General features: G+C 38.6%; 1 protein-coding gene across 1 annotated transcript in view; it reads left to right on the plus strand.

The window, feature by feature from the left end:
* The window catches only part of PRTG (protogenin), a 76,441-nt gene that overhangs the window by 30,634 nt on the left and 32,544 nt on the right, over nt 1-13,263 (plus strand). Inside the window, 8 exon segments of the mRNA XM_053988698.1 lie at nt 159-292; nt 573-710; nt 1,831-1,989; nt 2,595-2,754; nt 3,356-3,603; nt 7,507-7,671; nt 8,694-8,999; nt 9,861-10,049. Coding sequence (XP_053844673.1) covers nt 159-292; nt 573-710; nt 1,831-1,989; nt 2,595-2,754; nt 3,356-3,603; nt 7,507-7,671; nt 8,694-8,999; nt 9,861-10,049 — 1,499 coding nt within the window.

Consider the following 13,263-nt stretch of genomic DNA (forward strand, 5'->3'; position numbering starts at 1 on the left):
GCAGGAAGGTGAGTCATGTATTGGGAATGTTTTTGAGTCTCCAGCCTGCTGTTCCCAGGTCAGGGTAGCAATGGTTGTTTGTAAATCAAGGAGTTAATTCCACCACAGTATTTGTTGGCTGAATGTTTATCTGCATTTCTTATTTTTTTCTGTGGCAGGATAACTGCTCTGCCTACAGGAGTGCTTCACATCTATGGTGTTGAGCAGAAGGATGCTGGGAATTACCGATGTGTTGCCACAACTGCAGCCAATAGACGTAAAAGCACTGAGGCAGTGCTGAGTGTTATTCCAGGTATTTATCATGTGAGATTTTTTTCAGTGGCACCATCTTCTTTTTCTTACAATATAGCAAAAACACTTAAAAGCTGTAATTATCCAAAATGTCCAAATAATTTTGCTTGCTTTTATCTTGTGCTAAAATATTGTTCAATGTAAGTTTCTCCAATTATGGAAATAAGGCTTTCGTATAAATGTAACTCTCAGCACCTCTAAAAAAATTGTTTTATTTCATATTTAATTGAGTTTTTGTTCAACTGTGCTCATTTTTTATCTTTTTTTTTATCTCTGCAAAGCCTCAGACTTGAAGCCTTTTCACAAGCCATCTATAATAGCTGGTCCTCAAAACATTACAGCATCTCTTCATCAAACTGTCATACTGGAGTGTGTAGCCACAGGGAATCCAAAGCCAATCATCTCATGGAGCCGGTTAGGTAGGTCTTAAAATTACAGCAACCTTCAGCCTGTGGAGAGGAAGTAAAACTGGAAAGAAAGGATTTGAGCAATTAGGTTTCTGTTCTGAGGCTTTGTGTTGTAGGTAACAATTAGGTTAGGGTAGGATGAGTGAAACACTTTCAGTTCTGTGCTGCAGTACTGCTGTCAAGGAGCCCCGGGGTTTTCTGAAGCTTTGGACTCCCTGTTTCTGCTGTCAGTCTGCACTGTCCCAGGCACAGGGTGGGCACAGGGACAGGCAGGGTGGTGACCTTCAGGGATCTGTGACTGGAGTAGAACTGGTGGTGAGGGCAGGTTGGGATGGCTGCACCCATGAAACAGACCTGTAAGAGTTCCTTCCACTCTTCTTCTTAGAAGCCCTGTGAGAATGTGGTTTGCACCTGGTGCTAATGGGCATTAGGACTATGAATAGATATAGACAAACCCAGGACAGTCAGCCTGGAAGGGGAGAAGAAGGAATGCAAGAATAATAACACTGAGCAGTGCATCACATATTTTTCATTAAAACTACTTTCTGTTTTCATTCCTACCTGTACCTAAATGTGGAAGCCAGGACTGTACATGTAGAAGAAAACCATGAAAAATTTTCCTCCATTTCTATTTCTCAAAGTGTAAGAAATAAATGTGTCTTTCCTGGTTGATTCAGTGGCTCTTACAGACAAACAAGTAGGAAAAAAGTTTGCATTATAGTCAGAGAGCATTTGGTGTGAAAATAGGAGAAAGTACATGGTACTCAAATGTGTTAATTTTATCTGCAGTGTAATTCAGGAGATGGTTGACCATTGTTTGTAAAGATGATGTGGATGTTGGTAGTGATGAACTGAATCATAGAGCTAGGCAGATGGGAGGCTAACTTCAGCTGAGGTGGTGAATTCCAGATATACACCACTTAAGAAGTGATGAGGCCCAGCCATCTGAATGGTCAGGTAGCTAGTGAAGATCAAAGTAAATGCAAAATGGAAACCTCTGAAAGCTCAACTGTGATTTCCTTTGCATTTTTTGACTTTTATACTCTAATATAAGCCATCACTGCATAGACAAGTCAATTTAGTTATTTAGATGAACAGCCTTGTAACCCACTTCTGCTGCTCTCTCACACAGACCACAAGTCCATTGATGTGTTCAACACCCGGGTCCTTGGGAATGGGAACCTGATGATCTCTGACGTGAAGGTGCAGCACGCAGGTGTCTACGTCTGCCGGGCCACCATTCCTGGCACTCGCAACTTCACAGTGGCAATGGCAACTCTCACTGTGCTGGGTGAGCCTGCTTCCATTTTCAGTGTTTGAACACCTTGTGTCTGTCCTTCGGAGCTCTGCTGTGTGCTGGGCTGACATTTTATCGCAAACATCATGTGCCAAGGGCTGTAGGGAGTCTGCAGAGATTGAACAGATCACAGAACTGTGGCTGCGTTCTTCTGTCTGTTGACTTAGATGAGAAGTGTCAGATACTCAAGATTTGAGCTGTGACCTAGCACTTGGAGATACCCAGGTGTAATGTTTGCTCTGGAAAGACAGGCAGAGTACTGTACTTACTTTTCTGTGATGAAAAGAAAAGTAAACCAAGTAACCAAGTAAAATATGTAATGTGTATCTATGAGAGAACAGTATGTCATATCCTGGAGTTTGATTTGTTTGTATTCATAAATGCATGAACAGAAATACTATCTGTGCAGATAGTGTATCTTTAAACAAATGTGCTTTGTTTACAAGGAATGTGCTTTCTGCTTGTGTATATGTGTTTGGGTGGCTTGATGAGAGAGGTTTTTATTTGGAAAACTAATTATTATTATTGTTATGACTATTCTTGCATTTGTAAGGGCTTGATTTTTTAAACTATTTTTTCCTCTTGTAACTTATCTGTAGCTCCACCTTCATTTGTGGAATGGCCAGAAAGCTTAACAAGGCCTAGAGCTGGTACCGCTCGTTTTGCTTGTCAAGCAGAAGGAAATCCTGCCCCCAAAATTTCATGGCTAAAAAATGGAAGGAGAATACACTCCAATGGTAGAATAAAAATGTACAACAGGTAAGATTGCAATTGCTGTAGGAGAGCTGTGTTAGTGATAGCTAAAGATGACATTACCATAGCTAGCTACAGACAATCAAGATAGAACTCAAGTCAACCTGAAATGGGTCATTAAATGTAGCAATGGATGCACATTAATCAATACCTAAAATCAGTGAGCCTTATTATGCTAAGTGCCTTACCTGGCAGGGAGGGTGGGCAGGACTGAACTGAAGAATTTCACCACAGAATTACTTCAGATTTACAGAGTAGCAGAATCTTGCTACAACTTCTGTTGAGTGAGCAGTTTATATTAAAGAGTTGGTTAAGTAATTGCAAGCTTAAGGGTCTGTTTTTTACAGGGAGGGAATAGATGTGCAGTTTTGCTTTCACTGTGCCTGGCTTTGCAGGCACAAACAGAAATGTGGCAGGTTTTGCAGACGCTTCAAGGTGCTAAATTTCACTGCTGAGCATCCATTTGTAATAGAAGAATTTGTGGCATGTAAGTCAATTATACTAAATTTAGGAAGCAGAGGCAAACATAACTTGTTTCACTTATATGGACCTAAGTTTATCCAAGATGTGAGCTTCTTTTCCACATTTTTCTTCCTTTTGGCTGCAGTAAATTGGTGATTAACCAGATCATTCCTGAAGATGATGCCATTTATCAGTGCATGGCTGAGAACAGCCAGGGCTCCATTCTCTCCAGGGCCAGGCTCACTGTGGTTATGTCAGAGGACAGGCCCAGTGCACCTTACAACGTCCACGCTGAAACCATGTCGAGCTCAGCAATCCTGCTGGCCTGGGAGAGGCCACTGTATAATTCAGACAAAGTGATTGCCTACTCTGTGCATTACATGAAAGCAGAAGGTAAGCAGTTTGACTTCAATGCCATCTAATGATTTGAGTGTGATAAGAACTTGAATGTCCTTGCAAAGACTGTCAGATTTGAATGGTTCATATTCAGGGCTGCATCACAGCGTTCCAGCATATAAATGCATGCTGTAATCAACAGGCAATCTTGGGAAAAATGCTTTTCCCACATCATCTCATTTTGGGACTGAGTGTTCTCCTAGCTTACCTGTGTCTGATGGCTCCAGTGAGCAGATTCTGAAGTTAGGACAGGACCTTGGAACCTGGGGCCTCCATGGTGCTCTCTGGATTTCCCTCTGTCCTCAGCAGGAATTTCTGCCTATCCTCTTCAGTGTGTGCATGGCAGGGAAGAACAGAGCATACAGCAGGGTCCTGGAGGCTTACAGAGCTGAACTTCTCACCACAGACTGCTCTTTTGTCTAGACTCCCAAATTCTTGTGACTTTACTGGCTTTCATATATTTTGGAGTAGAATAGTTGATACTTTGTCTTCACTACCTTCTCTTAAAAGGAATATTGGCCAAATGGTAAAATCTACTCTTCCCTCACCCCTTGCTGTCCTGTAATGAGAAAAGTCTATTCAAATGCTGAATGGCCATGAGTGGCTTATCCCAGTCTCTGAAATGATATACAAGTTCCTGTATAGAATGGAATGGATAATTGGAATAAAAATGAATAACTAGACATTTTAAAATCCCTTAGTATTATGTAATTGCTTTGAGTCAAAGTAATTTAAGGTGGTAGGAAACAGCCATTTTTTCAAAAGCAGAAGGTGATGGCTTAATGACTTGAAAAATTGTTAGGTGCATGGCTTCAAGTAAGGTGTATTGCAGCCCTGTTTTCTCGGAGTGGTTTCTGTTTCCATTGCTGTTCAGTAAGTGGTTTATTCAAGGACAGGACTGCAGATGCTCAGCTCTGTGTGGAATACCAGCCTGCCATCTGCTAAGCAGAGGACAGGAAGGACAGCTTAATTACTCTCATGCTGATGCAGGAATAGCCACATTTGCTTTTGCAAGTGGGATATTTCAGGACACAGGAGAATTTTGTCTGAAGGAAGGAAGGAAGGAAAGAGTTTTAAAAGATAATGAGAACAAGAGATGTGGGAAATTACCCCCTACTCTTTCAGTCACTGAGGTATTGTGCTCACAATCCCCTCTTACAGCTAATATGAATAAAGTCACACTGGATAATTTATCTGGATAATTGTGGAGAGCAGAGACCAGATAACTTCAAAAAAACTTGGGAAACTGTCCTTAGGGAAGTTTGTGCAGGAAATAATCTTGCACAGTAGTGAAAGGAGGTATCTTCTGGAATACATTTTTTGCAAAATAATTTTGCAGTCCCTGCCTTATTTGCTTGCTTATCCAAAGGTTATATTTTGTGAAATGAGATTATAGTTTGTTTTGGTTTAAAAAGCAAAACAAACTTCAAACAAAAGCAAGCAGACAAACAGGAACCTCTGATTTATTTGAATGTACTTTCTCAAATACCCTTTTTTTTTTACTCTTTCCTGACTGTCTTGTGGTATTTATTTTATTTAATGTAATGTTGTTGTGCATCCTTTCACATTAGTGAAAAAATCCATACAAGGAGAGTGGAGAGGGCTGTGTAAAGAGGAGTAGTTACAGTGGTGGGATTCAAAATGTAGGTGATCTGCATGCATTTCTAATTTTTAACATGATTGCATAGTATCAGAAATTTTCATAAGAACTTAAACCTTACTTTAGTCTTATTTTATAGCAAAATGTTGAACTTCAAGGGTTAGTAGACTGCACTTCTGTAAAAATAATAACTTTCTAAGTGATAGAGTGATAGCCTGTAAACCTTTCTGAGGATCTTGCTTTCATATCAGAGGCATTACTGAAAGTCTAGAAAAAGCCTTTGTGAAAAATTATCACATCAACCATCTCTCTAATGTAAATTGAGAAACAACTACATTTAAAGAAATGCAAATTAAATATTAAGGAAAATATTTTGATGATATTCATACCATACCAGATCATAGAGGTTCTAACATAGACTGTAGACATTGCCAGCATCTTATTTATTCTCTAAGAATTCTATATGATTATCTATTAATGTAAATATTATGTATTAATGTATTGCTTTCATTATTCCCTCCAGCTTGTCTTTCCCATTCCACCTTCACACCCTGTTTCTGACCATAATGAAGGTTAAAAATTATCTCAGATACATCTGACTTGACAAAGTTTCATCTTTGCTTGAAGCTTCTTATGAAGATAAATGTATAAACAAAAAAGTTATGGACATATTGCTCTCTTGTTTTAGTTAGGAACCTCCTTTGCAAGTGTGAGGAAAGAACATAGTATTGCCAAAGGAAAACAGTGCTTGCCAAGTTTTCTAAATTGTACTGATGTTTATGATTTCATAAACTTTAAACAGAAAGCAAAACTGGATAATGCATGAATTGTATGCAATTTTAAAGAGTTTTTTAAATAGACATCACAGTGTGGTAGGTGCTTTGAATACAAAAGATGCCATCACTTATTGTTACATTTCACAACTCACATATTCCGATGTTTCACTGTACAAACAAGTTCAGGTTTTCTTCCCTATATAAAAACAAGTTAGTGTTTTAATCAACCTAGTTGAAAAAACTAACAGGTGTGGGTTTTGTGTGTTTGTTTTTTGTTTCTTTTAGCAGAATATTTTACATTCAAATTGGGGTCGTAGTAGCAAGAAGAATAAGGGTCTGATGAGCGTGCATGTTGGAGTGTGTTAATTCCTTGTTAGCGATTTAGAAAAGGCACAAAGGGGACACTGATTGTGGTGGAAGGCAAGCCTTGTTCTCTATTATGGCTGTTTCATTAGGGCCTCTGCATGAGGCCCAGCAATCCATTCAATGAGAGAACAAGTCCTTTTAATTTGAGCTCAAGGATCTTGTTTAGCAGGTCAGAAATCGTGCCTTGCAAATCCTAATTAACAAGTCATTAACTAGTCTGTTGTGAGATGCTCGTAATCTTGTCTAATTAAAATGCTATCAAGTTAATTCATAAATGTGGGAAAACTTAATGGTGGAATTTGGCTTTCGTTTTGTTTATAAATTCAGTTGTGAAGAGGAGGAGCTGGCTCTTACAGAGTTTTGATTAAGTTGACATGCACTTGGTGTGAATTGTTCCTTAACACAGCAGCTTTCAGCACACTTGGTCCACTTTAGAGCCTTCCTCTATAGGAATAAAGCCCAACAAAGACAAGGACTGCTGCATGCATTGCTATGCATATTTTAGTGTGAATTCCTGACAATTTTTTTCTGGATTTTTTTTCTTTTTTAACAACTTGCTAATAAGCCAAACATTTCTGAAAATCATTCTGGTCTGTTCTTATTGGCCTTTCTCCAAATTAAAATAAAAACCATGTCAATCAAATGTAATAGAAGTTGCAGGGCTAAAATTTTGCTGAATAAATTCTTTTTGTTTGTTTCTTTTGCGGGGCAGGAGGGTGTTTGTTTTGTTTTTGACGGAGTGGAGCCCTCACATTCCTCACAGTCTACTATAGAATGGCTCTGTAAATAGGTTTTGAAAAAAAAAACCCTGACTCTAAACAAATAGATTTAGAAGCTGGGTATGAATGATAAGGCTATTAGAGCTTGTCTGTTGTGTTACTGTACAGTGAGCACAGTTTGTTGTGACTAATGCTAAATAGGGTTTAGAATTGCATTCAGCATCCCTTATTGAGGAAAATCCTGAAACACCACAATCTATACTACAGCAAGACACAGTCACTCCTGTGCATAAAAGAGCTTTTGCTTAACAGGGTTGAAAAAAACAGAGGCAAGCTGGGAAGAAGATGAAATTAAATTCATAAGATCTTAAAGCCAAGATACTGTGATGTTTGAGGATTTCCAGCAATTTTTGTTTGTCTAACCCTTGTTTTATACCAGGTTTAAATAATGAAGAGTACCAAGTGGTCATTGGAAATGATACAACCCATTACATCATTGATGACCTGGAGCCAGCCAGCAACTACACCTTCTATATAGTAGCTTACATGCCTTTGGGAGCCAGTCAGATGTCAGATCATGTGACTCAGCACACCCTTGAAGATGGTAAGAAGTCATTTTGGAGAATGTTCTTATCTGCACTGAGTCAAACTGTGCAGTCCAGTGGAAACAGTTCTTGAGGGTCTTGAATTTCTGTTGGTACCAGTGAGACTTCTGGATACCACAGTACGAGACAGCAGCTCATGAAAGGAATGAATATAAAATAACATTCTGACAGAGCAACAGTGTGTATTACACAGACCCTCTTTCTATGTTGAAAGACATTTCATTAAATCATGTCAATAACTAGTCTAGATCTTTAAGAACTCCTTTTGTGATGAGAATTTGAGAGTAGCCTAGGATTTAGTCTCTATGACGCTCTCTTGGGCGTCTGAAATGTGGATCCAGCTGCACACCTACCACATCTTTTGCAAATTTTATAGGAAAATTTGCTGTACAGGAAAAAAATTAACCTGTTGTTTTGGGGTTTTTTTGTGTCTATGTGCCTTTTTTAGTAGACTCAGAATTTTGTAAAAGACCCTGCTGACTTATATCTGTGCAATGATTTAATTAATCTGAACATCATGGTAACAAAACACTGTTTAGTGTAGATCATTAGATCTGATTAATAAATTCTGACAGGGTTAAGCTTTGGCAGTATGGAACACTACCATTTCTAGTTGTCTGCCAGTCTCTTTGTCAGAGCCCTCATTACAGAGTAAGTGGAAGAAAACAAGCACCAAGTGTTCAGCTGTGCAGGTTGTTGTCTGGGCCCTCGGTTGGAGCTGCTGCATCTAACCTTGGCAGGCAGTGTGTCAGCCCAGTCAGGTGCTGATTGCCTTTGATTACTGCTGGCAGCAGTAAGAGAAGATGATGTTGAGGGCCTTACAGAAAACAGTTTGCTTAAGCTGTTCTGCATGCAGCAGGTGAGAAATGTGAGAAGTGTCAAATTATCCTTAAACAAGAATCTACAGAACTTGTTGGATTATTTAGTCTTACGTTACTGGCATCTCACTGTGGGCTGAGGTATCAGACAAGAATTTTCTGTCTTTTCCCTGAGCTCAAAAGCTTTGTCTTTGCCTTTTTAGTTCCCTTGAGAGCTCCTGAAATCAGTTTGACGAGCAGGAGTCCTACAGATATTCTCATATCTTGGCTGCCAATTCCTGCGAAATACAGGAGGGGCCAGGTGGTGCTGTACCGCCTGTCCTTCCGCCTCAGCACAGAGACCAAGATCCAGGTGCTGGAGCTGCCGGGCACTGCTGCTGAGCACCTGCTCGAGGGCCTGAGGCCGGACAGCGTCTACCTGGTCCGCATCACTGCTGCCACCAGGGTCGGCTGGGGGGAGGCGTCCTTGTGGACCTCGCACCGAACTCCCAAAGCTACGAGTGTGAGAGGTAATTCTCAACATACTGTGCACTGAACAACAGTTGGATTTCTAAATTTTCTTTTTAATTCAAATTGCATGGAACAGAAGAAAATGAGGCTAGAAGCTAAGGCATCTGAGCAGCTCAGAAACATGAACTACAGTTTCCTGTGCCATTTTGTTCAGCGTAAAATACATTTCTGCAAACTGGAACACACTGCACATTAGCAGTGTAATGCTCTAATAAAGGATCTGAGTTGTTTCACGTATGTCTGTATTATAAAAAACTGCATGTATTTTTGAATATGCAAATTGACTTGATCTGTGAAGTCTAATTTGTTATAATTGAGCTTTGGATTTTATTGTTATTTAGTAATGTCATGCAGAAGAACATTCAACTTCACACAAATAGCTTGAAAACTATGCAGATTTGAATTTTTAACTTTATTCCTTAGCTGTACTTCACATCCTTCTGCTTTGGATTTAATTGAGTTTTGACTACTAGTGAATTATTAACACTTGATGAAGTGTGATGGTATTGTTAATCATATTTGCTTTGGCTCGCTTTAAAACAGGAAGTAACTTTGTAATTATCTTTGGAGTGTTTTAATTTTGCTTAAAAATAACTACCTCATAAATTTATTTATTTATTTATTTATTAAGATGCAGAATTAAAAGCTGTTTCTATTCTGTTGTATCCCAAATTTAATTGTTAGATTTAGGTTATAGGGAGTCAGATATCATAAGAAAGAAATAATTGCATGAATACACAGATGAGTTAGAATCAATGTCTGGAGTGAAGTTTAGACTGATGGACATCCAGATTTTTGCATGAAAAATAGCTCTTTCTAGAATACAAGACTGTTTTCTAGATGTATTTCTCTAACCCCAGCACCGAAGTCTCCCGAGCTGCGTTTGGAGCCCATGAACTGCACAACCATTGCAGTGCAGTGGCAGCAGGATGCTGAGGACACTGCAGCTGTCCAGGGCTACAAACTGTACTACAAGGAAGAGGGGCAGCAGGAGAATGGACCCATTCTGCTGGATGCCAGTGACCTGGAATATACTGTCAGTGGTTTGGGTGAGTGCACAAAATATTTCTCAATACTTTTGGAAGACAGTGACACCTTAGAGAGCTTAAATCTCTACACCTGTAAGGCAACAGAGTTAGGTTTGGCCACCTATTTTCCCAGCAATAGGCTTTGCAATCTTGAGTTAGGCTGCTGAGGGAAAAATCCTCTCACAAAATATGTGTTGCACAACACTTTGATAACCAGATCTTGTAAATCTTGTATAAGTTGGAAGAAAATGCAACTACTTATCACAAGATACAGAACTTAGTTAGTAAATGCTGCTAGTAAAAGATATGTCTTTTTAATATTCACTTTAATATGCAGGGTTTTAATATTTTTGGTGTTTATGCCTGATCTAGGAACAGTGAAAGATTAATACAAAACACCATAGATTTTTCACTGCTATTTTTAGCCTATTTCTGTCTTACTCGTAGCCTTTGTCACAGGTATCCTGCATGACAAGCACTGCTCGTTCAACACAGAAGCAAGTAGCTCTTGTACATGTTATAATCCTGTCAATATTTTTAAGAAGTACTGGTAAATATTTGCAGGACTGGGCACAGGGCTTGCTGAGTGCCACTGGAGTCCTTCCACTGATCACCTGACTCTCTCTCCTCCTGTAGCTCTTGCAGTGTGTGTTAGTACAGATGTGTCGGGATCAGCCTGAGGTAGAAGGTACTTTGTTTGCATGCAGAACTGAGAGTTTCCTTATCAGAAGATGCAATCTATCACATAATCAGCAAAAGTAATATAGGACTTGACACTTGCTGTTTGAAATGTGTTAAGTTTACTTGGTGGTATTGTGGAGAGTTAATCTTGACTAAGTTATCAAAGTTGACCTGCAGCCTTAACTAGGTCAAATGCCTTCCTGACCATGCTCAAATATTCTCATCTGCTGCATACAGTCGAGATACAATTTTAGGGGAGATTTGAGAGGAATATTCTGGTCTGTTAACTGGACAACTGACCATCTGTGACCATTTCTAGCCAGAGCATCTGGCAGTGGCTGACAGTTTAACAGAGCTGCGAGACAAAAGAGCACTTTTGAGAGCACAGAAAGGATGCGGTGTCTGTGTGTCCTGGGACAGAAATGCATAAATCTTTTTCTTATTATGCAATAAAAAGCTGTAATTTCAAACATGTGCAAACTTATTAACAAGGTGATCTACATGATATGGATTTTCTCAGTACACTAATACTCCTCAGATGAAAATGATATTTTGCAGAATTATATTAACATGTATATTATCTATGTGGTTTTGTTGGATTTTCTTTCTATTAAGCATGTAGACAGATAGGAAAATGAAAGAAAAGTGAGTTTGGAAATTACAACTTTCACATAGTTGCAGTTGACTGAATTGCAAGAAGGAAGAATTCATGTGCTTGAGTTAACCATTCAGTCATGATGCATGTGATGTGTTGAGTGTTTATTCTTTATCATAATTCTCAGTATCTAAATATGGTGACCAAAACATGATACATTCCATATACTCTGATTGCTGTAATTTATATTTTTCACATCTACGTAATTTGTGCTGCTGTAGGCTGGTTTCACTGAAGAGTAGTTTTTGGTTTTTTTTTTTTCCTTTAATGGAATGTATTGAGTTATTTGAAGTGCATATAAAATATGAATTTTCCTACTTTTTTTTTCTTGTTTTGGATGGGGTTTTGTGTTTTTTGTTTTTGTTTTTTTTGTTTGTTTGTTTTTTTGTTTGTTTGGGTTTTTGTTTTGTTTTGTTTTTTGCTTTATAGCATTTACAGTAAAAGACAAAAAGACATTCATCACTACAGCTACAAAAGACTCAGCTCAGGAAAATTGATTAGGTCATGATTTTCCACTGCTAAGATGATTACTTGCACTGCAGCTTGGAAAGTTCACAGAGACTTCTCGTAGTGATAATGCCTGTCTGACTACTCTGATTGCCCTTTACCAAACTGCCTGCTTGAAATACTTGTGCATGCCCAATTATTTCTTAGAAAGCAGTACACAGCCAATCTTTTGCCTCTGGCAGCTGCACATGTGGTGATTATAGCAGGTAGAATTGTATGCAGTATATAAATCCACAAAGTCTGTAGCCACATCCACACATTAAGAAGGTGATTTGTTAATATTTTTATTTCTTGTGAATAATCTAAGTAATTTGGACCAGTACATTTATTTATTTGTGCATTTAAAAATTAAAAATATTAGTTATTAGGAAGTAGATCTACCTGGTAAAATTTGAGGTGTAACAAGGCAAGCCACCACACTGGGGTTTCTGACTATGGTAAACTGATTTTTCATGAACTGGACAGAGGCTTTCTGTCCAGTTCTGTCATCCATTTGCCTCTCCTGAGGACATTAAACTACTGATTTATTGACAGAGTCTTTAAAATAAATGTCTTCATTATGAGCTACAGGAATTAGAATACTGGAAGTGTGAAACTTGAAGGGGAAAGGTGTGTGTTAAGACTTTTGGTGTAATATATGTTGGATAATATGGTCAAAAGGAAAGGTTATTCTTAATTTGAAAGAATATGCTCGCAGTCCTAGGTGCTTCCCAGTGGCAAAGAAGGAGCAGTTTCTCATGCATTATCTGTTGCCACTGAATTTATATAGCTTCCAAACACTCCCTCTTCATGTCTTTGTCACGACCTATGGCTGCCCTACATTCCCTGTTCTTTTGCATAGTTAATAAACTGCAGATAGACTTCTAGTGACATTTAGGGTATGTCAATACATCTGTCCATGGAACTTTCTGCAGATGTTGGTAAAAATGCCAGTTGTGCAAGATAGGTGTATTAAAGAAGACATTTCTCTTACCCTGTGGCAGTTAAAGTGCATCACAAAGTGAGAGTTCATGATTGTCTCTAACCAGAGAGAGCATCAGCATTGTTCTTACAAGCACTGTTGATTGCTTGGTTGTTGGTAGCTTTGATATAACCACTGTAAATGATTGCAAATGTCTACAGGACTCTTGATGGAAGAATAATTATGATAGATAAAGCAGAATCAGCAATGTTAGTGTGAAACAGATTTCAATGATTAAACATGGAATGTAGCAATATGAATATTATGCTGCATATTTTTAGTCTCTTGTTGGTTCCTACCTTGTGTTCTGAGACATGATCTCTCTTTCTCCAGTGTAGGTCTACCCAGTTACTTCTGTGTGTTTTTAAACTGGATTATTTAGCGTGATAGTCACCATGTAAATAGAATTAAATGATCTGATAGTTTATTCT

The sequence above is a fragment of the Vidua macroura genome, chromosome 12 (assembly GCF_024509145.1).
Source record: "Vidua macroura isolate BioBank_ID:100142 chromosome 12, ASM2450914v1, whole genome shotgun sequence".
Classification (NCBI taxonomy): Eukaryota; Metazoa; Chordata; class Aves; order Passeriformes; family Viduidae; genus Vidua; species Vidua macroura.